This window comes from Pseudophryne corroboree, chromosome 8 (assembly GCF_028390025.1).
Source record: "Pseudophryne corroboree isolate aPseCor3 chromosome 8, aPseCor3.hap2, whole genome shotgun sequence".
Classification (NCBI taxonomy): domain Eukaryota; kingdom Metazoa; phylum Chordata; class Amphibia; order Anura; family Myobatrachidae; genus Pseudophryne; species Pseudophryne corroboree.
Window position 1 is genome coordinate 468,412,440 of NC_086451.1, and position 25,840 is coordinate 468,438,279.

Here is a 25,840-nt window from a genome sequence, read left to right on the forward strand (position 1 = left end):
TTACCTGGTAAGTACCAAAATCCTATTTTCTTTTTCATCCACTAGGGGTCACTGGAGTACTCTTGGGATGTACCAAAGTCTCCTCCGTGGCGGGAGAGCTGTTTGGCACCTGTAACACTAAACGGCCAAAGCTAGATGCTGATGCCGCGAACGTATCAAACTTGTAAAAGCGCACAAACGTGTGCACTGACGACCAAGTAGCCGCACGGCAAAGCTGTGTCGTAGAAGCCCCACGACTCGCTGCCCATGACGTCCCCACAGAACGTGTGGAATGAGCCGTTACTGAAGTAGGTGGCTGTAACTTAGCATAAAGGTAAGCCTGACGTATAGTCAGTTTGATCCATCTGGATAAGGTCTGCTTAGAGGCTGGCCAACCCCTCTTAGCTGCGTCATAGAGAACAAACAACGTATCTGTCTTACGCACAGTAGACGTTCGGGAAACATAGATGCGCAATGCGCGAACTACATCCAACGTTCCAGAATCTCCTGTTAACACAGGAACTACTATTGGTTGATTGATGTGAAAAGACGACACTACTTTTGGTAGAAAAACGGGATTCGTCCGAAGTTCCGCTCTGTCATCATGAAAAATTAAATACGGTGACTTGCATGACAAGGCACCCAAATCTGAAACACGCTTAGCCGAGGCTAAGGCTAAAAGAAAAATCGTTTTCCAAGTGAGAAATTTAATATCCACTTGTTGTAAGGGTTCAAAGTAATCGGACTGTAAGAAATCTAAAACCAGATTCAAGTCCCATGGTGCTGTAGGTGGAATGAAAGGAGGTTGTATCCTCTTTACACCCTGTAGAAACGTATGTATTGACTGCAACGAGGCCAATTTCCTTTGAAAATAAATTGACAACGCAGATACCTGCACCTTTAGTGTGGAAAGACGTAGTCCTCCATCTAACCCCATTTGTAAAAATAACAAAAGACGGGATAATTTAAAAGACGATGTCGGAAATTTCCGAGCTTCACACCAACCTATATAAGTACGCCAAATTCTATAATAATGAGCTGCCGTAACCGGCTTCCTAGCTCGTACCATGGTTGGTATAACAGACTCAGGAATGCCCTCTTTCCTTAAGATGGCCTTTTCAACAGCCACCCCGTCAAACGCAACCGCGCTAAATCGGGGTAGAGGAACGGACCCTGTTGTAACAGGTCCGGACGTAGTGGGAGTGGCCATGGATCGTCTGCGAGTAACCCGAGAAGATCCGCGAACCAAGCCCTCCGAGGCCAATGAGGCGCTATTAGAATGACTGTGACGAACCCTCTCTTGATCCGTTTTAGCACCAGCGGGAGCAGCGGAAACGGTGGAAACAGATACACAAGGCTGTATGGCCACGTGGCTGTGAGAGCATCCACCGCCACTGCCCTTGGATCTCTTGTTCTGGACACATATCTCGACACCTGATGATTGTGGCGGGATGCCATTAGATCCACCTGAGGGTAACCCCACTTCTGGATCAACATCTGAAACACTTCTGGATTTAATGCCCACTCTCCTGGATGAAAATCCCGACGACTGAGAAAATCTGCCTCCCAGTTGTCCACTCCAGGAATGAACACTGCCGATAATATCACCTGGTGATATTCGGCCCATCTGAGGATCCGAGCTACTTCCCGCATAGCCATGCGGCTTCTCGTTCCTCCTTGTTTGTTTATGTATGCGACTGCCGTCGCATTGTCTGACTGCACCTGCACAGTCTGAAAACGAAACATGTACACCGCTTGTCTTAGAGCATTGTAAATCGCCCTGAGTTCCAGAACATTTATGGATAGCGATCTTTCGTGATCCGCCCAGAGGCCCTGGAGCCGATAACTCTGAACTACAGCTCCCCAACCTCTGAGACTTGCGTCCGTTGTCAGAATTATCCAATTCGCGACTCCGAATCGTCTCCCTGCAGATAGATTGTGTATTTTTAACCACCAGAGAAGAGACACCCTGACTTGTGGTGACAACCTCACCCTGTGGTGCAGCTGCAGATGTGATCCCGACCCCTGTGCTAACACTTCCAGTTGGAACGGACGTGAGTGAAATCTTCCGAACTGAAGTGCTTCGAAAGCCGCCACCATTGTGCCTAAAAGGCGAATGCACAAATGTACTGAGACTGTGCGTGGCTTGAGCACTAATTGCACCAGATGACGAATGCCCTGTACTTTCTGTTGTGGCAAGTAAACCCTTTGTTTTACTGTATCGAGAATCATCCCTAGGAAATGAAGTCGTTGACACGGAATTAGATGTGATTTCTTTAAACTGACTATCCAACCGTGCTGAACTAGTACATTGTACGTTAGCAAGGCATGTTGGAGAAGCAATTGTTGAGACGGAGCCTTTATGAGTAGATCGTCTAAATACGGAACAATTATTACCCCTAGGGACCTGAGATGAGCTGTCATCACGGACATTACCTTGGTGAATACCCGAGGCGCTGATGAGAGGCCAAACGGTAGAGCCTGAAATTGGTAATGGTCTCGTCTTATCGCAAACCTTAAGAAACTCTGGTGAGGTGGCCAAATCGGAATGTGCAAATACGCATCCTTGAGATCTAGTGCAATCATGAATTCCTGTGGCTCTAACCCTGCAATTACTGACCTGAGAGATTCCATCTTGAATCTGTGGTAAGTGACGTAATGATTGAGACCTTTTAGGTTCAATATTGGCCTGACTGAGCCATCTGGTTTTGGTACCAGAAACAGACTGGAATAATAACCCTGCCCCTGTTCCTGCACAGGGACTGGAATTATCACTGCAGCATTCAGCAGAGACTGAATGGCAATCTGCAGAACTGCTTTCTTGTCGTCCGACACAGGCAGTCCTGTCGTGAAAAATCTTCCTGTCGGAAGATAATCGAACTCTATTTTGTAACCCTCTAATACTAAATTGCGGATCCACCCATCTGTGGACGTCTGCAGCCACGCCCCCTGAAAGCTCTGAAGGCGTGCTCCCACAATTGGGGATCCGAGATGGGCTGGGAGCCCGTCATGCCACTGGTTTGTTAGTGGTCTTGGTGTCTTGACGACGTGCATTGGATTGTCGGGCACTACGTCCCCGACCTCTTCTGCCCGGCGTGACTGCTCCTGTGCCCTGCCCACGAAAGGGCTGAGTTCTAAAGGATTTGAACGCCGGACCAGAATATTTCCGTTTAGGTATAGTTGTAGGCGAAGGAAGAAAAACAGACTTTCCTCCAGTAGCCTCAGAAATCCATTTGTCCAATTCAGGACCAAAAAGTTTCTCGCCATCATAAGGCAATGCCTCTATACCTTTTTTAACCTCCGTCTCCGCCTGCCATGAACGCAGCCAAAGTGCTCGTCGTACTATGACTAGCGATGAGGACAGGCGAGAAGTAAGCTGACAGACGTCAGTAGAAGCTGTACATAGATATTCAGCAGCTTCCCAGATTTGATCTGCGAGAACTATAAGATGATCATCTTGCAGAGCCGATTTGAGCTCTTTTATCCATACCATTAAAGCTTTAGTAACCCAAATGCCAACCAACCCAGGTCTTAACAGCACTCCAGTTGCTGTATACAAGGACCTTAGCATAGCCTCTATTTTACGATCTGCAGGGTCTTTAAGCGTAGTAGCAGTTGGTACTGGTATGGTTAACTTCCTCGTAAGTTTAGATACGGATGAATCCACCAATGGTGGGTTCTCCCATGCTATTTCGCCCTCCTCATACTCCTGTTCAGTGAGATCTAGTATCCCAGAGACAGGAAAATTAGTAGGAAAAGGAAACTTATCTTTTCCACTCAAGGTGGACTTATGACCAGTTTGAGATTCTCCAGGTAACTCAAATGGTCTCATTTTAAACTCAGATCTTGCCGCCTCTCTTTCTTCACGAGAGGCGGCCAGCTCTGATTGTAAACCAACTAATACATCTGCAAGTAAAGCCCACGGAGGGTCCTGAGATGCTGGCTTTACCTCTGGAATGGGAATCGTATTTATGGCTGTATTAACAACACATGCTGTACATGTGGTGGATCCATCAGGCAACACACTCTTACAGACATGACATGACAAATGTTTCTTAGATTTTGCTGGTGTCTTACTCATTATGACAGACAATACAAACTCCACACAGACAGACTGCACGACTCAGTAATAACACCAAAGTTCCTGGTATATATCTTAGGCAAGTGCAGTGCCTGCTAATACGAAAACTGACCCCAAAATTCCCCTAGTACCACTCTTAGCTGAGATGTAAAATAGGAAACCTGGAACAGACAGGAGAACATTAAACATACTAAGCACCAAGTCTTTTCTTAAAACTTAACACTGCCCAATACTGTTAAAATCTCCCCCCCCACTCCCACGACCTCCGTGTACAGCACCGGGTCTGGGCCTGTGGAAGTTTTGCAAAGGGCCGTGTGAGCGGCCTGTCCTGTAGGCCCCGGACCACGGAACTCCTCGGCTGCTGCGGGCGGATGGCGGAAGCAGAGAGCGTGCTGCATGGAGCCGTGGAGCGGCCCATGCACACGTGCTCCCGCCCGCCACACACAGCATGGCGGCGTATCTGTGTAGCCAAGCAGCGCTGCTGCTGCGCAGGGAGCAGCGGTCTCCTAGGATGCTGGGGGCCGGAGAGTGAGAGCGCGCCGCATGGACCGTGAAGCGGCCCCTGTACACGCGCTCCGGGCACGGTGAGTACCAAACAATCCCCCACAGTGGAGCGGCAGCAAGCGCTGACCGCCCCAACCCAACATACCTGGACGGTGACAGAAGTCTATGACGGGGCTTTCATCCAAGCTCCGTCCAGCTTTCCTGCAGGCAGCCTGCAAGTGGAGTGAGGGAGCTCTTTACAGAGAGGTCCGACACTCACGGCTACTCAGCCGCTTCCACTGTCCCTGACCCACGCCTGTTAGAAGGGGGGAAAGGACGTGGAAATTGAAGAGAAAAAAAAAACTTTAGAAAAAATTCCAATACTTTGTGGACGAGCTCCACTATGCCTTCTAACTGTGTCGAGCACAGAAAAAACACTGGAGTGCTGCAGGATATGGAGGGGAGGAGTAGTCTCAAAATTAATTTATTCAGTGCCTTCTTCCGGTGGAAGCCGTCCATATCCCAAGAGTACTCCAGTGACCCCTAGTGGATGAAAAAGAAAACCTTATATAAGTGTTTTTCCCCTTATAGCTGCTGTATTGTTAATACTGCGCCTAATTAGTGCCCCCCTCTCTTTTTTAACCCTTTCTGTAGTGTAGTGACTGCAGGGGAGAGCCAGGGGAGCTTCCCTCCAACGGAGCTGTGAGGGGAAATGGCGCCAGTGTGCTGAGGAGATAGGCTCCGCCCCTTTTTCGCTGACTTTTCTCCTGCTTTTTTATGGATTCTGGCAGGGGTTAAAATTCATCCATATAGCCCTGGGGGCTATATGTGATGTATTTTCGCCAGCCAAGGTGTTTTTATTGCTGCTCAGGGCGCCCCCCCCTAGCGCCCTGCACCCTCAGTGACCGAAGTGTTAAGTGTGCTGAGGAGCTATGGCGCACAGCTGCAGTGCTGTGCGCTACCTTGGTGAAGACAGGATGTCTTCTGCCGCCGATTTTCCGGACCTCTTCTTGCTTCTGGCTCTGTAAGGGGGCCGGCGGCACGGCTCTGGGACCGGACTCCATGGCTGGCCTGTGTTCGATCCCTCTGGAGCTAATGTCCAGTAGCCTAAGAAGCCCAATCCACTCTGCACGCAGGTGAGTTCGCTTCTTCTCCCCTTAGTCCCTCGATGCAGTGAGCCTGTTGCCAGCAGGTCTCACTGAAAATAAAAAACCTAAAACTAAACTTTTCACTAAGCAGCTCAGGAGAGCCACCTAGTGTGCACCCTTCTCGTTCGGGCACAAAAATCTAACTGAGGCTTGGAGGAGGGTCATAGGGGGAGGAGCCAGTGCACACCAGGTAGTCCTAAAGCTTTACTTTTGTGCCCAGTCTCCTGCGGAGCCGCTATTCCCCATGGTCCTTACGGAGTCCCCAGCATCCACTAGGACGTCAGAGAAATCCAGAATATCAGCATTGTTCTAAAAACCTGTAGCCATAATAGAACCAAGACACAAACCCAAAGTGGAAAAACCCAGAGAAACCCATCAGAAAGGTGATCTCATTGTGCAACTTGCAATAGGTTCAATAAAGTTAACTGTTGATGGGTCAGTAGGAGAGGTGCAGTCTTCTGATTATCTAGCACAGTGGTTCTCAAACTCGGTCCTCAGGACACCACACAGGTCACCCGGCAGCTGCACTGTGTATCGTGTATCACCAACTGTCACATTTTAAAAAGCCACAGGTGACCTGGAAAACATGAACTGTGCGGGGTCCTGAGGACAGAGTTTGAGAACCTGTGCATCTAGAACATGTATCATGATTAAACTTAAAGTCATAAATAGGACACACCCCAGTTCCGGCAAATAACAAGCCCAGATCAATGTCTACGATACCTAAAAAAAATTGTTTTTACCCATTATGGAGGATGCCCACTTAGCTCTAGCTGGAACATCAAGGGCTGTTACACCAGTTTTTCCAGAACCTCAGACAAGAATATATGGGGTGTGACTTGGAGGAACAATTCATAGTGAAGAGACTGCATTTTGAGATTGGTCATTTTACTTCCCTGTGTTAAGGGATCTGGTAAGAAGCTGGGGGAAGTTATGTCCCTTGGACAACAAAACACCTGCCCGTGCTGGGATATGGAACACAGAGGCTCATTCAGTTGCGGTCGCAGAGCGGCTATTGTACGCACATTGGTCAATGTTATCTTGCTGTGCATTCATATGAGCCGCAGTGCGCACACAGCGATTGATTTGCTACAGCGGTTGCAGAGAAGAACGAGTTGCAGAGTGGGTGACGGGATAGAATTTGGGGGTGGTAACGGGGATTGGTCAGGATAACCGCAGGCACATCACTGCTGTTTAGACAGCATTTTCTGGGCGAGCATACATTAGCAGTTGTGATCTTACTTGCTACTGGAGAGCAGCTCAGCCTGCACGTCCTCAGAGGTACTCAGACTCTGCCACATGACACGATTTAAGGCGATGATACAGATGTATCAGCAATTATATGCCATCGTACGGAAATGTGACAGCAGTGGGCATCGCTACTCTTAGGTTAGCTTATAATCGCAATTGCATACAGCAAAAGATAGCAACAGCAGCAGCAAGAACAACCGCACCTAAATGAGCCTCGCTGTTCCTATCCGGGTCAGACACTTCACATTGCGGCTCTGTATGCAGTGATAACCGTTCTGCCAGCGCCTGGAGAGGACATCTTCAAGTGCCGAGGATCCAGCTCTCTATGTGCTGTAAAAGGGACACGAGTGACCCCAGTAATCCATTCACACTTCTCTGTCAACTATGTCCTTCACGTGTTCAACCCTGCTCGCAACCCAGGTTGGATTCCTGGGTCACTGGACCCAGGTTATTTTTCGGAGGGACCATTTCACCCCAAGTCGGGTCAAAGCGGCGGTGTGAAAGGGGTATTAGTAATACAGTAAATGGGCTTGCTGCTTCATCTCCTTGCACACTGCAAGGTGCAATCACTTCTGTACATTTACTAGTTCTCAACAATCCAGCAGAGATACATTTTAAATGGTATTCCGTTTCTTGTTAAGTTGGTGCCATGTCCCATTGTGGTGGAATAGTGTGCGCGATGCCCTATAAGGAGGAAGGGGGGGGGGATGAAGTATTTGGGAGAGGACTGAGTAATAAGAGAGAAGGAAGAGGAAGCAGAGTGTTAGGGCAGCGCGGGTGTCCGCTTAGAGATGCAGCAAATGTGTGAGATATACAAGAGTAATGGGTATTACAAGCAACGGAACCACATGCCCCAGCTAAGACACATCAGGGAAGAGTAATGCAACTGGTTAACTGGTTGTTCTGCTTTTGCACTGAGAATAAATACAATAAGGAGCTGTGATCCTAATTAAAAACCACTGTAACAATATAAATACACGCATCTTACACAATAATAGTAATAATTTGACAATAAAAGGATATGTCCCCGGACTTTCTTTCAATGTATTCAGGAAACCAATTTTTAAGGAGTCTGTGAAAGAAACAAAAATGTCCAGATTGGTATCTGTAAGACGCTACTTACTGCGTTAGTGGAACTGAATTAGTGTAATAATAAAATTTTACTCACCGGTAAATCTATTTCTCGTAGTCCGTAGTGAATGCTGGGAACTCCGTAAGGACCATGGGGAATAGACAGGCTCCGCAGGAGACTGGGCACTCTATAAGAAAGATTAGGTACTATCTGGTGTGCACTGGCTCCTCCCTCTATGCCCCTCCTCCAGACCTCAGTTAGGATACTGTGCCCGGAAGAGCTGACACAATAAGGAAGGATTTTGAATCCCGGGTAAGACTCATACCAGCCACACCAATCACACTGTATAACTCGTGATACTATACCCAGTTAACAGTATGAAATATAACTGAGCCTCTCAACAGATGGCTCAACAATAACCCTTTAGTTAGGCAATAACTATATACAAGTATTGCAGACAATCCGCACTTGGGATGGGCGCCCAGCATCCACTACGGACTACGAGAAATCGATTTACCGGTGAGTAAATTCTTATTTTCTCTGACGTCCTAGTGGATGCTGGGAACTCCGTAAGGACCATGGGGATTATACCAAAGCTCCCAAACGGGCGGGAGAGTGCGGATGACTCTGCAGCACCGAATGAGAGAACTCAAGGTCCTCCTCAGCCAGGGTATCAAATTAGTAGAATTTAGCAAACGTGTTTGCCCCTGACCAAGTTGCAGCTCGGCAAAGTTGTAAAGCCGAGACCCCTCGGGCAGCCGCCCAAGATGAGCCCACTATCCTCGTGGAATGGGCTGTTACTGATTTAGGATGCGGCAATCCAGCCGCAGAATGCTCCAGCTGAATTGTGCTACAAATTCAGCGAGCAATAGTCTGCTTAGAAGCAGGAGCACCTATTTTGTTGGGTGCCTACAGGATAAAAAGCGAGTCAGTTTTCCTGACTCCAGCCGTCCTGGAAATATAAATTTTTAAGGCCCTGACTACGTCCAGTAACTTGGAATCTTCCAAGTCCCTAGTAGCCGCAGGCACTACAATAGGTTGGTTCAAGTGAAAAGCTGATACCACCTTAGGGAGAAACTGGGGACGAGTCCTCAATTCTGCCCTATCCATATGGAAAATCAGATAAGGGCTTTTACGTGACAAAGCCGCCAATTCTGACACACGCCTGGCCGAAGCCAAGGCCAATAACATGACCACTTTCCACTTGAGATATTTCAAATCCACAGTTTTAAGTGGCTCAAACCAATGTGATTTTAAGAAACTCAACACCACGTTGAGATCCCAAGGTGCCACAGAAGGCACAAAAAAGGGGCTGAATATGTAGCACTCCCTTTACAAATGTCTGAACTCCAGGCAGTGAAGCCAGTTCTTTCTGGAAGAAAATCGACAGAGCCGAAATCTGGACCTTAATGGAACCCAATTTTAGGCCCATAGTCACTCCTGACTGTAGGAAGTGCAGAAAACGACCCAGCTGAAATTCCTCTGTTGGGGCCTTCCTGGCCTCACACCACGCAACATATTTTCGCCAAATACGGTGATAATGGTTTGCGGTTACTTCTTTCCTGGCTTTTATCAGCGTAGGAATGACTTCCTCCGGAATGCCCTTTTGCTTTAGGATCCGGAATTCAACCGCCATGCCGTCCAACGCAGCCGCGGTAAGTCTTGGAACAGACAGGGCCCCTGCTGTAGCAGATCCTGTCTGAGCGGTAGAGGCCATGGGTCCTCTGATATTATTTCTTGAAGTTCTGGGTACCAAGCTCTTCTGGATGAAGTCCCCACTCTCCCGGGTGTAGGTCGTGTCTGCTGAGGAAGTCTGCTTCCCAGTTGTCCACTCCCGGAATGAACACTGCTGACAGTGCTAAGACGTGATTTTCCGCCCATCGGAGAATCCTTGTGGCTTCTGCCATCGCCATCCTGCTTCTTGTGCCGCCCTGTCGGTTTACATGGGCGACTGCCGTGATGTTGTCTGATTGGATCAGTACCGGCTGGTTTTGAAGCAGAGGCCTTGCCAGACTTAGGGCATTGTAAATGGCCCTCAGTTCCTGAATATTTATGTGTAGGGACGACTCCTGACTTGACCAAAGTCCTTGGAAATTTCTTCCCTGTGTGACTGCCCCCCAGCCTCGAAGGCTGGCATTCGTAGTTACCAGGACCCAGTCCTGTATGCCGAATCTGCGGCCCTCTTGAAGATGAGCACTCTGCAGCCACCACAGTACAGATACCCTGGTCCTTGGAGACAGGGTTATCAGCCGATGCATCTGAAGATGCGATTCCGACCACTTGTCCAAGAGGTCCCACTGAAAGGTTCTTGCATGGAACCTGCCGAATGGAATTTTGCTTCGTAAGAAGCTACCATTTTTCCCAGGACTCGTGTGCAGTGATGCACCGATACCTGTTTTGGTTTCAGGAGGTCTCTGACTAGAGATGACAGCTCCTTGGCTTTCTCCTGCGGGAGAAACACTTTTTTTCTGTTCTGTGTCCAGAACCATCCCCAGGAACAGCAGGCGTGTGGTAGGAACCAGCTGTGACTTTGGAATGTATAGAATCCATCCGTGCTGTTGTAGCACTTCCCGAGATAGTGCTACTCCGACCAACAACTGCTCCATGGACCTCGCCTTTATAAGGAGATCGTCCAAGTACGGGATAATTAAAAACTCCCTTTTTTCGAAGGAGTATCATCATTTCTGCCATTACCTTGGTAAAGACCCTCGGTGCCGTGGACAGTCCAAACGGCAGTGTTTGGAATTGGTAATGGCAATCCTGTACCACAAATCTGAGGTACTCCTGGTGAGGATGGTAAATGGGGACATGTAGGTAAGCATCCTTGATGTCCAGGGATACCATGTAATCCCCCTCCTCCAGGCTTGCAATAACCGCCCTGAGCGATTCCATCTTGAACTTGAATTTTTTTTAGGTATGTGTTCAAGGACTTCAAATTTAAAATGGGTCTCACCGAACCGTCCGGTTTCGGTACCACAAACAGTGTGGAATAGTAACCCCGTCCTTGTTGAAGTAGGGGCACCTTGACTATCACCTGCTGGGAATACAGCTTGTGAATTGCCTCTAGCACAGCCTCCCTGCCTGAGTGAGTTGTCGGCAAGGCAGATTTGAGGAAACGGCGGGGGGGAGACGCCTCGAATTCCAGCCTGTACCCCTGAGATACTACTTGAAGGATCCAGGGATCCACCTGTGAGCGAGCCCACTGATCGCTGAAATTTTTGCGGCGGCCCCCCACCATACCTGGCTACGCCTGTGGAGCCCCCGCGCCATGCGGTGGACTCAGAGGAAGCGGGGGAAGAATTTTGATTCTGGGAACTGGCTGACTGGTGCAGCTTTTTCCCTCTTCCCTCGTCTCTGTGCAGAAAGGAAGCGCCTTTGACCCGCTTGCTTTTCTGAAGCCGAAAGGACTGTACCTGATAATACAGTGCTTTCTTAGGCTGTGAGGAAACCCGAGGTAAAAAAATTTCTTCCCAGCTGTTGCTGTGGATACGAGGTCCCAGAGACCATCCCCAAACAATTCCTCACCCTTATAAGGCTCTATGTGCCTTTTAAAGTCAGCATCACCTGTCCAGTGTCGGGTCTCTAATACCCTCCAGACAGAATGGCCATTGCATTAATTCTGGATGCCAGCCGGCAAAATATCCCTCTGTGCATCCCTCATATATAAGACGACGACTTATGTTCGCAAAATAGTATCCCTGTTTGACAGGGTTACAGACCACGCTGCAGCAGTGCTATCTGCAGGTCTCAGTCTAGTACCTGAGTGTGTAAATACAGACTTCAGGATAGCCTCCTGCTTTTTATCAGCAGGTACCTTCAAAGTGGCCGTATCCTAAGACGGCAGTGCCACCTTTTTTGACAAACGTGTGAGCGCCTTATCCACCCTAGGGGATATCTCCCAGCGTAACTTATCCTCTGGCGGGAAAAGGTACGCCATCAGTAACTTTTTAGAAATTACCAGTTTCTTATCGGGGGAACCCACGCTTTTTCACACTTCATTCACTCATTTGATGGGGGAACAAAACACTGCCTGCTTTTTCTCCCCAAACATAAAACCCTTTTTTAGTGGTACTTGGGTTAATGTCAGAAATGTGTAACACATTTTTTATTGCCGGGATCATGTAACGGATGTTCCTAGTGGATTGTGTATATGTCTCAACCTCGTCGACACTGGAGTCAGACTCCGTGTCGACATCTGTGTCTGCCATCTGAGGGAGCGGGCGTTTTTGAGCCCCTGCTGGCCTTTGAGACGCCTGGGCAGGCGCGGGCTGAGAAGCCGGCTGTCCCATAGCTGTTACGTCATCCAGCCTTTTATGTAAGGAGTTGACACTTTCGGTTAATACCTTCCACCTATCCATCCACTCTGGTGTCGGCCCCCAGGGGGCGACATCCCATTTATCGGCATCTGCTCCGCCTCCACATAAGCCTCCTCATCAAACATGTCGACACAGCCGTACCGACACACCGCACACACACAGGGAATGCTCTGACTGAGGACAGGACCCCACACAGCCCTTTGGGGAGACAGAGAGAGAGTATGCCAGCACACACCAGAGCGCTATATAATGTAGGGATAAACACTATCACTGAGTGAATTATCCCCAATAGCTGCTTGTATAAACAATATTGCGCCTAAATTTAGTGCCCCCCCCCCTCTTTTTAACCTTTTGAGCCTGAAAACTACAGGGGAGAGCCTGGGGAGCTGTCTTCCAGCTACACTGTGAAGAGAAAACGGCGCCAGTGTGCCGAGGGAGATAGCTCCGCCCCTTTTTCGCTGACTTTTCTCCCGCTTTTTTATGGATTCTGGCAGGGGTAATTATCACATATATAGCCTCTGGGGCTATATATTGTGATTATTTTGCCAGCCAAGGTGTTTTTATTGCTGCTCAGGGCGCCCCCCCCCAGCGCCCTGCACCCTCAGTGACCGGAGTGTGAAGTGTGTATGAGGAGCAATGGCGCACAGCTGCAGTGCTGTGCGCTACCTTGGTGAAGACTGAAGTCTTCTGCCGCCGATTTTCCGGACCATCTTCATGCTTCTGGCTCTGTAAGGGGGACGGCGGCGCGGCTCCGGGAACGAACACCAAGGACGGGTCCTGCGGTCGATCCCTCTGGAGCGAATGGTGTCCAGTAGCCTAAGAAGCCCAAGCTAGCTGCAAGCAGGTAGGTTCGCTTCTTCTCCCCTTAGTCCCTCGTTGCAGTGAGCCTTTTGCCAGCAGGTCTCACTGTAAAATAAAAAACCTAACATATACTTTCTTTCTAGGAGCTCAGGAGAGCCCCTAGTGTGCATCCAGCTCGGCCGGGCACAGAAATCTAACTGAGGTCTGGAGGAGGGGCATAGAGGGAGGAGCCAGTGCACACCAGATAGTACCTAATCTTTCTTTTAGAGTGCCCAGTCTCCTGCGGAGCCCGTCTATTCCCCATGGTCCTTACGGAGTTCCCAGCATCCACTAGGACGTCAGAGAAAGATAATGCCTTAGCTTCAGGCCCATATCTGCAGCTCCCAAACCCACTCCACCACCGCCAGGGTGCAGTCTGCCCATCTGCAGGAGACCAACCTCCTCTGGCAGTGGTGGAAGAGAATGGAGCAAGACGCAGACTCCACGTCGCAGGTAGCGGCACGCACGTATATCTGAAGCATGCACAGCGCAAATACACACAAGAAACAAACGCAAAACAGACTCGCATTCTTATTCAGCACCCTCCCCTCTGTGCATCACGGCTTCACACTGAATCGGCTGCTGCATTCACAAGCACATTGGCCAAGCTCACAAGATGGCCGACTTGCTGTGCGTCGATGACAGATTCATGAAATCATTTCGGTAAAACAGAGTAACTCACTGAGGGCAACATAGACAATGTTGAAGGTGAAGATGTAAATTGTCAGAAGAGACAAGGAGAGGATGAAGAGGTAGAAGTATCTGTAATTCCTCTTCCCAACACAGTTCCCCACCCACGGACAGTGATGGTCAAAGCGCTCTGTAAAAAGGAGGTAGATCAATTTACGTTACTATAGGTTACGTCTCTGAGAGGGACACAGAAGCAATTTACATACACCCTGCAATCTAGAAGGAATAATAAGAAATTATAGACCATAGTACAGGGGCTTCTCAGCAACAGAAGGAAGAGGACACGCGTAAGTATACTTACTGTATCCCAAATACAATTATTCAGGTGATAAAAGACTATAGGTCATCTGTTGTCGGCTTCATCTAATACATATATTGTAGGATTGAGGTGCCTGGACAGGGAGCAATGGGCCTTTGAGAGACATGGGCCACGTATGAATGAACAAGCCTGGGTCAACTAATCATTACACCCCATCGTACTCACATGCTGGCCTCAATCACAGGTGGGTTTCATAACGAGATCAAACAAATTATATCAATGGAGGGATTGAAGCACGCCCTGCTGAAAACTGCAGGCATATTCACCAATGAACTCTGGATCATATAAAAGCTTTGATGCATGCCGACTGTAGGTCTCAGACATTCGAGGTGACTTCAAATACCCATATAACATATCAAAAGGATACATTATTTCTTAGGCTATAGGTTTTCTGGTTTATAAGCAATGACACCACGGCTCCCTGTACAGATATTACTTACAGAAGTCTATACTGTATCCATATTGACATCACCCAGGCATTATTTAACAAAGAGGAAAGTAACAATGACAATATATCGGTTATTGTTCACACAGAAGCCATCGATAAGGACGCACACACACGATAAGGACGCACGCAGGCTACGTAGCAGGGTTACGCCGGCAGGAAACACACCGTAGCGTCTCACTTACCTACACAGTTATCACAGATACTGCAATGGGACGCCCGGGGAGGACGGAAGATTTTGCAGGTGTAGCAGTATTTCAGCTTCACAATCTGGTTGTTGATTTGGACATTTCTTATGCGGGGAGGCGGTCGCTGACCTTGTGGCACATTTCCATTGGCTGCCTCTGAAATACAAAATTAAACAGAGTGTAGAGACCATTCCGGATTTATCTGGTTAAAGGCACAAATATTTACATTGTGTACGCTAATCACAAGTCAAGCCAAAATTACTCTAGTAAATCCAATGACGTTTTAGGGAAACTCCGGCAAACTGCACAATTTTGAGAGTAAAAAAGTATTGGGACAGCTTGTTTATAAAAAAATAAAAAAAACATTCCATAAAGCTCCGCATTTCATTAACATGAGGATTCCCCAATTGCTGGGAGGTTAAAAACTTGGGCACAGAACAAAGTTTTTCAAAGATTGCAGTAACTACTTTTATCCTGCAGGAGTCACTGTTCCTAAACAAAAAACTGAGGTTGTGGCCAAATCTCTTACTAGGCCCTTATAATAAAATGAGCCGGCTACCAGTACAAACATAATATACAGTAGCACCACAAGTCTATAAAACTGCCGACTTCATGGTCACATAGCTAATATTACTATTGCAATGATAACGGATATATTTTCTTAATTCATGTAATTTACAATCAGCAGACTATGAACTGATCAGAAAGCCCTATACTACATAAGCTGTTCTATCACACTTTTATTCCAAGCCTCTGTTGTGGGAGGTTAGTGGTGGCTGACGGTCACCAATCATGTACCTAATGAGCGAATCAATGACCACACAGTCAGAGTATTGTTACAGGTGTAGTAAGAATAATGCAGCATATTTCTGAGATATACAGGAGAATAACAGGAGGAGAAAACTGTCCCTGACATCACTGCTATAGGAGGACCACATCCATCACTAATCAGCCAGCTCTCTAACCTCTCATACCCAGCACCTATGTACACGGCCCCTGATATCACTGCTATAGGAGGACCACATCCATCACTAACCAGCCAGCTCTCTAACCCCTCACACCCAGCACCTATGTACACAGTCCCTGATATCACTGCTATAGGAGGACCACATCCATCACTAACCAGCCAGCTCTCTAACCCCTCCACACCCAGCACCTATGTACACAGTCCCTAATATCACTGCTATAGGAGGACCACATCCATCACTAACCAGCCAGTTCTCTAACCCCCCTCCCCACAGCCAGCACCTATGTACACGGTCCCCGACATCACTGCTATAGGAGTATCACATCCATCACTAACCAGCCAGCTCTCTAACCCCTCCACACCCAGCACCTATGTACACAGTCCCTGATATCACTGCTATAGGAGGACCACATCCATCACTAACCAGCCAGCTCTCTAACCCCTCCACACCCAGCACCTATGTACACAGTCCCTGATATCACTGCTATAGGAGGACCACATCCATCACTAACCAGCCAGCTCTCTAACCCCTCCACACCCAGCACCTATGTACACAGTCCCTAATATCACTGCTATAGGAGGACCACATCCATCACTAACCAGCCAGCTCTCTAACCCCTCACACCCAGCACCTATGTACACAGTCCCTGATATCACTGCTATAGGAGGACCACATCCATCACTAACCAGCCAGCTCTCTAACCCCTCACACCCAGCACCTATGTACACAGTCCCTGATATCACTGCTATAGGAGGACCACATAAATCACTGACCAGCCAGCTCTCTAACCCCTCACACCCAGCACCTATGTACACAGTCCCTGATATCACTGCTATAGGAGGATCACATCCATCACTAACCAGCCAGCTCTCTAACCCTGCACACCAAGCACCTATGTACACGGTCCCTGATATCACTGCTATAGGAGGACCACATCCATCACTAACCAGCCAGTTCTCTAACCCCCCATACCCAGCACCTATGTACACAGTCCCAGATATCACTGCTATAGGAGGACCACATCCCTCACTAACCAGCCAGTTCTCTAACCCCCCACAGCCAGCACCTATGCACCGTCCCTGATATCACTGCTATAGGAGGAGCACATCCATCACTAACCAGCCAGCTCTCTAAGCCCTCACACCCAGCACCTATGTACACGGTCCCTGATATCACTGCTATAGGAGGACCACATCCATCACTAACCAGCCAGCTCTCTAACCCCTCACACCCAGCACCTATGTACACAGTCCCTGATATCACTGCTATAGGAGGACCACATCCATCACTAACCAGCCAGCTCCTATGTACATGGTCCCTGACATCACTGCTATAGGAGGACCACATCCATCACTAACCAGACAGCTCCTATGTACACGGTCCCTGACATCACTGCTATAGGAGGATCACATCCATCACTAACCAGACAGCTCCTATGTACACAGTCCCTGACATCACTGCTATAGGAGTATCACATCCATCACTAACCAGACAGCTATGTACACAGTCCCTGACATCACTGCTATAGGAGTATCACATCCATCACTAACCAGCCAGCTCCTATGTACACGGTCCCTGACATCACTGCTATAGGAGTATCACATCCATCACTAACCAGCCAGCTCCTATGTACACGGTCCCTGACATCACTGCTATAGGAGGATAACATCCATCACTAACCAGCCAGCTCCTATGTACACGGTCCCTGATATCACTGCTATAGGAGGACCACATCCATCACTAACCAGCCAGCTCCTATGTACACGGTCCCTGACATCACTGCTATAGGAGGATCACATCCATCACTAACCAGACAGCTCCTATGTACACAGTCCCTGACATCACTGCTATAGGAGTATCACATCCATCACTAACCAGACAGCTCCTATGTACACAGTCCCTGACATCACTGCTATAGGAGTATCACATCCATCACTAACCAGCCAGCTCCTATGTACACGGTCCCTGACATCACTGCTATAGGAGGACCACATCCATCACTAACCAGCCAGCTCCTATGTACACGGTCCCTGACATCACTGCTATAGGAGTATCACATCCATCACTAACCAGACAGCTCCTATGTACACGGTCCCTGACATCACTGCTATAGGAGGACCACATCCATCACTAACCAGCCAGATCTTATGTACACGGTCCCTGACATCACTGCTATAGGAGTATCACATCCATCACTAACCAGCCAGCTCCTATGTACACGGTCCCTGACATCACTGCTATAGGAGTATCACATCCATCACTAACCAGCCAGCTCCTATGTACACGGTCCCTGACATCACTGCTATAGGAGGACCACATCCATCACTAACCAGCCAGCTCCTATGTACACGGTCCCTGACATCACTGCTATAGGAGGATCACATCCATCACTAACCAGACAGCTCCTATGTACACGGTCCCTGATATCACTGCTATAGGAGGACCACATCCATCACTAACCAGCCAGCTCCTATGTACACGGTCCCTGACATCACTGCTATAGGAGGATCACATCCCTCACTAACCAGCCAGCTCCTATGTACACGGTCCCTGACATCACTGCTATAGGAGGATCACATCCAACACTAACCAGACAGCTCCTATGTACACGGTCCCTGATATCGAGGAGGACCACATCCATCACTAACCAGCCAGCACCTATGTACACAGTCCTCTACCTGCTCTGCATGTCCCCCCACATCATCCCCATTCCCCTCTCACTGGTTCCACCTCCGCTGATAACTACCTGCACCACTAAGCTCAATGGGCCTGTATCTCCTAATGTCTCATCACCCTCTCCCTGTAGAATGTCAGCCCCTGTGCCCACCCATTTCTCTGGATTATGCCCTTGTTATAACTCTTCAGGATCATTTCTCATGAAGGGGAATGGAGGACGTCATCACCACAGGATCAGAGAGAAAGCCACCGGCTACATTCCTGGTCAGCCTGAGCCCCACACTTGTCATGTGCATTACATAATGTGCGGGTGACATCACCCAGTCCACTAAGCCATTCCATATCCAATTCCAATCAGACTGACTCATAAACACGTCCGTATATGGACAGTACAATGAAATCATGTAGGTAAAACATGCAGCATTTCCGGTTAGAGCTGTAATATGCTGGATTTCAGGTTATGCAAGTAAAATACACTATTGCAGGTCGAAAGCAGATTCCTTTCATCCCGTGACCAGCGCCAGAACACACCGGCTACTGTGCGTTACATCATATTCATATTGCTGCGGCAGAAAGAAGGCTCCAGGTTCACTCTAGGGCGGAATGTTAGACCCTAATTTGGGTGTTTATGGTTTAATTGTTTATTTATTTAAATAACTTTCTTTGTTCGAACACATTATTGAACAAGTCCAAGCTACACACGTGCCCTCGTACAGCTGGCCTCAATACACCACCTTGTGATGCAAGACACCTGGTGCAAGTGAGCCGCCAGGTCCCGTGCAAATGTATCAAATGTCCCCGATCAGGGCGATTCATTGATTTTTGCACTGCAAAAAGCGCTCGCAACATTTTCGCTATAACGGTGTCTCTTTCCACGGAAGAGCTTTAAAAATTATTCAAGTTCAAATCATTATTTCCCCCAGAAGAAGTGCAAGTGGTAAATTTGCCCCTTTTAAAGTGAATCCAACACATTCAGCCGCCAGATTGTCCCTTAAGGTTGCACTTACCAATTTCCATTTCAATGAAAGCTGCCTCATCTGGCAGCGCCCGCGGTATCACCCCGGGGTCACTGAAACTTGTCCGCAGCAGAGTGGCTATGGAGAAGAGGAAGAGGACCACTGCAAAGACTGGGATGGCGGGGGACAGCTGTACAGCCAAGTAACGACATCTGCACAGGAAATAAAAGGCATTAATAGTGCGGTAAGCAACGGCACAAAGCCTTTCTATTGCCTCTTCTTGATAAATAAACCACTAAACATTCAAATGTTCATGTATTCATGCTGCGGCCCCTACCTTCTAAATCCCAACCATTACTTTTAGAACGCTGCCGTCATCGTTTTATTATAGACTCATCTACATTTCTTTATTGTAGGCTGCAAAGGGATCCTCCGTTCCCATCAGTAGCTTTCAGATAAACACTGGGGCACAAAGACGAAACTCTCTTTCCGCACAATCAGAGCTTACGGGCCATATTTTTCAAAGGGAGGTAACACTTGGGGTCACCACTGGCAACCGAGAAACTGAAACAAGCTGGGTCATGCATGTGGTGAGGTGTCCCAGTGGATGGCAAAGCGTACTCTTACAGCTGCCAGGATCAGAGTATCAGCACCGGCAAAATGTTATTGCTAAACCGTGGTAACAGGCAGGTTCCTGTAGCGGCATTTGGAGGACCATGGGGTGACTCCAGGTAAGCTGGCTCTTAATTTTAGAATGTGACATCATCATGTGGCCTTACATTGGGCAATTATATGACCCAAAGTGGGTGCCGATACAATATTAGGGATGAGTTTGGGGAGCGGAGCACCCTAGTTGTGTGTGGCCAGGATACTTTGGGGTGGCACACTAACATTTTATTTGGCACTTTCAAAAAATTTTCCACTAATATTACTCCTTTGAGTATTTGAATTAACACCTTTTCACCTGTGTATCACCTTTTAATACATAGCTTTTGCTTCTTTCTTATTAACACTCGCTAACATCTTAGCCACTCACTAGTGTTGGCCTGGGGTGGCTGGCCTTCACCGGCTTTTGTGGGCTTCCGCTCCCCGAAACGTAAACTTCGTATAGGGGCCTCCACTATCAGAGACGCTGTGACGTTGGCCTGGCTTAACCATATTTTTGCAAATAGAAATTCAGAGATCTTAGCATCTATTACCATATAGAGTCCAAATCCACATCCTATTGTTGTGAGGGAAAACCCCCGTTTGTCTCTTGTTTAGAATTACCCCTGCCTTTTAGCACCTGGGGAAGGGGGGTATTACGAGATGGATTGGGCAGCTTCCATTCTATATTGAGGTTTTATACCTGCAGAAATTAAAAAAGGAAATATTCTATTACACAGACTATGAAATCTGCCTTATTGGAAAGCAGATGCTGCTCTAATTTAGTGATCAAATTAGACATTTACAAGCACGTCCGGCCTAAAAATAGAATTACTGCGATTATAAATGTGTTTTTCACCACCAACTAGACTCCCTATCCTTCCAGACAGACGGCATACCTGCATACACCCTGGGTGTAACACCTGTACAGGGGAGGAGTTAAGAATTTCAGTGTGTGAATTTATTATTATTTATACTAAACAATGAGAACACTTGTATCATTATATAAACTTACAGCAAGATTTCCTATCCAACAGAACAAGGTCATCAAGTTTCTGAAGTATGTCTGTACGTACGCCTATCAGCAATAACATTAAAACCCGGGACAGGTGAAGTGAATAACATCGATTATCTTGTTACAATGGCACCAGACGGGAAGAAGGGGGATATATTAGGCAGCACTTCTTGAAGTTGAGGTGTTGGAAGCAGGAAAAATGGGCAAGCGTAAGGATCTGAGTGACTTAACAAGGGCCAATTGTGATGGCTGGATGACTGGGTCTCCAAAGCGGCAGATCTTGTTGGGTGTATCCAGTATGCAGCGGTAAGTATCTATCAAAAGTGGTCCAAGGAAGGAAGGACAATCTGTGACCTGGTTACACAGGTCATGAATGCCCAAGGCTCAATGATGCCCACGGAGAGTGGAGACTAAACTGTTTGGACCTATCCCCTCGCCGAAAGCACCTACAATGGACACATGAGCTTCATAACTGGACAATGGAGCAAACGAAGAAGGTGACCTAGTCTGATGAATGACATTTTCTTCTATGTTATGTGGATGGCCAGATGCATGTGCGGAGATTATCTGGGGAAGAGACCGCACCAAGATGCACTACGGGAATTCAGGCAAGCTGGCAGAGGCAGTGTGAAGTTCTGGCCAAGGTTCTGCTGGGAAACCTTGTGTCCTGGCATTCATGTGGCCATATCACCTACTTAAAGCAAGTACATCCCTTCATAGCAATAGCCTATTTTTGAATAATCCGCCCTGCCACATTTGTCGAGTAATTGTTTGAGATCATGAGAAAGAGTTCAAGGTGGTGACTTGGCCACCAAATATCCCAGATCTCAGTCTGACCGAGAATCTGTAGGACGTGCTGGAAAAAGAAATCCAAGCCATGGAGGCACCACCTCACAGGACTTCTAAGATCTGTTGCCAACATCTTTGTGCCAGATACCACAGAACATCTTCAGAGGTCTTCTGTGGTCCATGCCTCATTGGGTCAGAGATGTTTTGGCGGCATGAAGGGGGTCTACACACTATTAGGTAGGTGGTTTTAATGTTATGGCTGATGGGTGTATATATGCACAAACATTTTAACAATATGCATCTCCATATAGAGAACACATGTATACACTTGGGCGGGAAGGTCCTGATTCTCAATTCCAAGAAAGGGGTCGGGCCTTGGCAGGAAGTGGCTGTGGTTGGTCAGAAAGAGTATGTGATGGCGCGTAGCTTGTGTGATCTGCTGCCGGGGTCTCCACAGATCAGGTTTACTTGTCCTGATTTGGTCTTGAAAAGTGTTGGCAGGTGTGTAATCCCTCTGACCCCACCCATCACATGCTGTTACACATCTATTGCCACCTGATTACAAATTCACAGCAGAGCTCTTGGAAGAGAGAAGGGTGAAAGACTCAAACAATATAAACTCAACTGAACAGCTGACACGGCAGACTCGCTAGTGGCTCATTGATACACAGAATGGAAGCTGAGCAATCAATTCATTGACCCATCAGAGGTACAGTAGCTCGAGGGTGTGCTGACACTTGTAGTGCCATATTGGAGAATCCTGGGGTGCCTCCAAATGAGTTGACCCTCAATTTGGAAATACATAAACATAATAAAGTGTAGGACCAGCAGAGCAGAAACACTTCGATGTTGCTGGCAGCTTACCATACTTTGCACATATGTAAAACTGAGTCCACTGCATTTTATTATCATGTAGGATCTAAGTCTCTTTTGCTGGACAATTGCAGAATTCTGGGGGAATGTGTGTTATTTTCTCCTCACTAGTATATCATATAAACTATCTGAAGCCCTACAGGAACACAAAGGACTTGCATAAATAAAACAATGTAGATATAAAGCAAGATCAGGAGAATGTTAAACTCACTCGAAAGCAAAAAATAGGGAACATGTGCCCAAGATGAGTATGAGAGTCAAGTAGAAAATCCCTTTCTGCCTGGCCATCATCACTCGCCCATCGCAACAGAACGTGTTCTTCCCTGGAAGTTTCTCCCATTTCCGAGTCACCTTCTTCCTCACCATCATGACAGACATGGTGGCACTAGTAGTGCTTTGATCTTCTCAGTAAATCGTTCCCTTTGCTCCTTCGGGGGATGCTATCCAAGGCTCTTCCACACTGGACAGGCCAACATATTCAAGCCAATGGATGACCTGCACACAACAAACGACATAGAATAAGAAATAAAACGTTCAGACACACGTTCCTGGGACAATCAGCAGAAAACTGGTATAGTCCTAAAAACGTATTGGTGGGGGAAGGGCTTGGACTGCACATCCTAATTCCAAACATAATGAGAGGTGCTACCATGTGGAGACTTTTAGTCCCACACAGAAATAAAAAAATAAAAATGCAAGGTGCACACACTATAGTACCAAGCACAGCTAATCAGAATAATTATAATAAACAGCAATCTAACAGAGCAAAACCAAGGTGCTTGGCATAGTTTGAATAAAATATAAGGGCCCACCAACCAACGTCCAGGTGATCTCATATGGTGGGTCCCTCACACTAATTTTCAAGTCCAGAGTGTGGGACCCCATGAAGTCAGCACAAGCCAGCCACCACAAGGCACTCCACTAGTGAGAGGCTACAGTGTTAGTACTGTAAGTGTTAATAAATAAAGAAGCATAAGGTATGCGTTACATACAAATGTGTCCTCATACATCTAGCCTCAATACGCCATACACCTTGACATACCTGGCTTGAGTGGGCTGGCAGCTCTTGTGCAACTCTGCCAACGTCTGGAGACTTTTTGCCAAAAATTTGTCTTATTCGCATCTGCATAGAAAATGCTATGCTACAGTGCTTTCCAGGAAAATACTAAAGTAGCGTTTTGTATGCAGATACAGCTGCAGTTGTACACAGAATCTAGGCAGGCCGCATATGATTTTGATCAGCAGAGTCTGCTTATGCATCTTACACCCCTTTCACATCGCACAAATAACCCAGTATCGACCAGTTGGTGTGTGGTGTGAAAGAGCCATGGTTGAAATCCCGGTTCGCCTGACCCGGTAATTCAACCCAGGAACAAAGCAGTGTTATTCCCAGGCTGAATACCGGGTTAGTGGCAGTGTGAAAGAGTTGCCTGGTCGATGCGACCCAGGACCCGTTCATTACAATAGGGAGAGGCGTCGCAGAGATGAGCTCATCTACCAGCGCCGCCGCCTCCGCCCCCCCTACCAGTGCCGCCGCCTCCGCCACCCCCTTACCCCGGATCCCACACGGGAAGGACCCGCTTCCAATTCTCGGGTGGTATACGGCATTGGTGGTGCCCCGGGTTTCATACCGGTAGTCCTCAAGGTTCTTCCTAGACTAGGACAAGTCTTTTATAGTATTTTACCGCATTTAAAATAGTCCTGGGCTGCAAAACTAAATGCTGTTACTACATATTGCATGCGGTGTGGGAAATTGGCATCACACAAGGTGGTAATTGCACATTTAAGTGGCATTGTTTGTTCGGTGAATGGCATTTAAACCTCTTCCCCACACACAAAAATGACTGAACTATTGTACCTCTGAACGTTTTGGGCACAAATTAAGCAAAAGTAATATAAGAATTTGCATTTATAGGTATATTTTAAATAATAATAATAATAAATAATAATAATAAAAATTAAAAAAACATTAAAAAATAAGATTTTTAAACCTACCAGTAAGTCTTTTTCTCCTAGTCCGTAGAGGATGCTGGGGACTCCGTAAGGACCATGGGGATAGACGGGCTCCGCAGGAGACATGGGCACTTTAAGAAAATCTTTAGACCTGGGTGTGCACTGGCTCCTCCCTCTATGCCCCTCCTCCAGACCTCAGTTAGAGCAACTGTGCCCAGAGGAGACGGACATTACGAGGAAAGGATTTTGTTAATCCAAGGGCAAGATTCATACCAGCCACACCAATCACACCGTATAACTTGTGACAAATACCCAGTTAACAGTATGAACACAACATATCATCAGTTCAAGACCGATGCAACTATAATATAACCCTTATTGAAGCAATAACTATATACAAGTATTGCAGAAGTAGTCCGCACTTGGGACGGGCGCCCAGCATCCTCTACGGACTAGGAGAAAAAGATTTACCGGTAGGTTTAAAATCTTATTTTCTCTTACGTCCTAGAGGATGCTGGGGACTCCGTAAGGACCATGGGGATTATACCAAAGCTCCCAAACGGGCGGGAGAGTGCGGATGACTCTGCAGCACCGATTGAGCAAACAGGAGGTCCTCCTCAGCCAGGGTATCAAACTTATAGAACTTTGCAATGTGTTTGATCCCGACCAAGTAGCAGCTCGGCACAGTGTAGCGCAGAGACCCCTCGGGCAGCCGCCCAAGAAGAACCCACTTTCCTAGTGGAATGGGCCTTGACCGATTTACGTAACGGCAATCCTGCCGTAGAATGTGCCTGCTGAATCGTGTTACAGATCCAGCGAGCAATAGTCTGCTTATGAGCAGGGCCACCAAGCTTGTTGGCTGCATACAGGACAAACAGTGCTTCTGTTTTCCTGACTCTAGCCGTTCTGGCCACAAATTTTCAAAGCCCTGACCACATCAAGGGACTCTGAATCCTCCAAGGCACGTGTAGCCACAGGCACCACAATAGGTTGGTTCATATGAAAAGATGAGACCACCTTAGGCAGGAACTGAGGACGGGTCCGCAATTCCGCTCTATCCATATGGAAAATCAGATAGGGGCTTTTATGTGAAAGCAGCTAATTCCGACACTCGCCTAGCCGAAGCCAAGGCTAATAACATGACTACTTTCCA

At 47.6% G+C, this 25,840-nt stretch overlaps 1 protein-coding gene across 2 annotated transcripts in view; it reads right to left on the reverse strand.

Moving 5' to 3' along the window:
• The window catches only part of ZDHHC9 (zinc finger DHHC-type palmitoyltransferase 9), a 96,812-nt gene that overhangs the window by 27,130 nt on the left and 43,842 nt on the right, over window positions 1-25,840 (reverse strand). For both annotated transcript variants that reach the window (XM_063938372.1, XM_063938373.1), the window contains exons 2-6: window positions 22,946-23,229; window positions 19,464-19,624; window positions 14,810-14,968; window positions 13,853-13,990; window positions 7,966-8,014 (exon numbers count right to left, since the gene is read on the reverse strand). In XM_063938372.1, coding sequence (XP_063794442.1) covers window positions 7,966-8,014; window positions 13,853-13,990; window positions 14,810-14,968; window positions 19,464-19,624; window positions 22,946-23,112 — 674 coding nt within the window. In that variant the 5' untranslated portion in view covers window positions 23,113-23,229. The remainder of the gene's footprint in view (window positions 1-7,965; window positions 8,015-13,852; window positions 13,991-14,809; window positions 14,969-19,463; window positions 19,625-22,945; window positions 23,230-25,840) is intronic.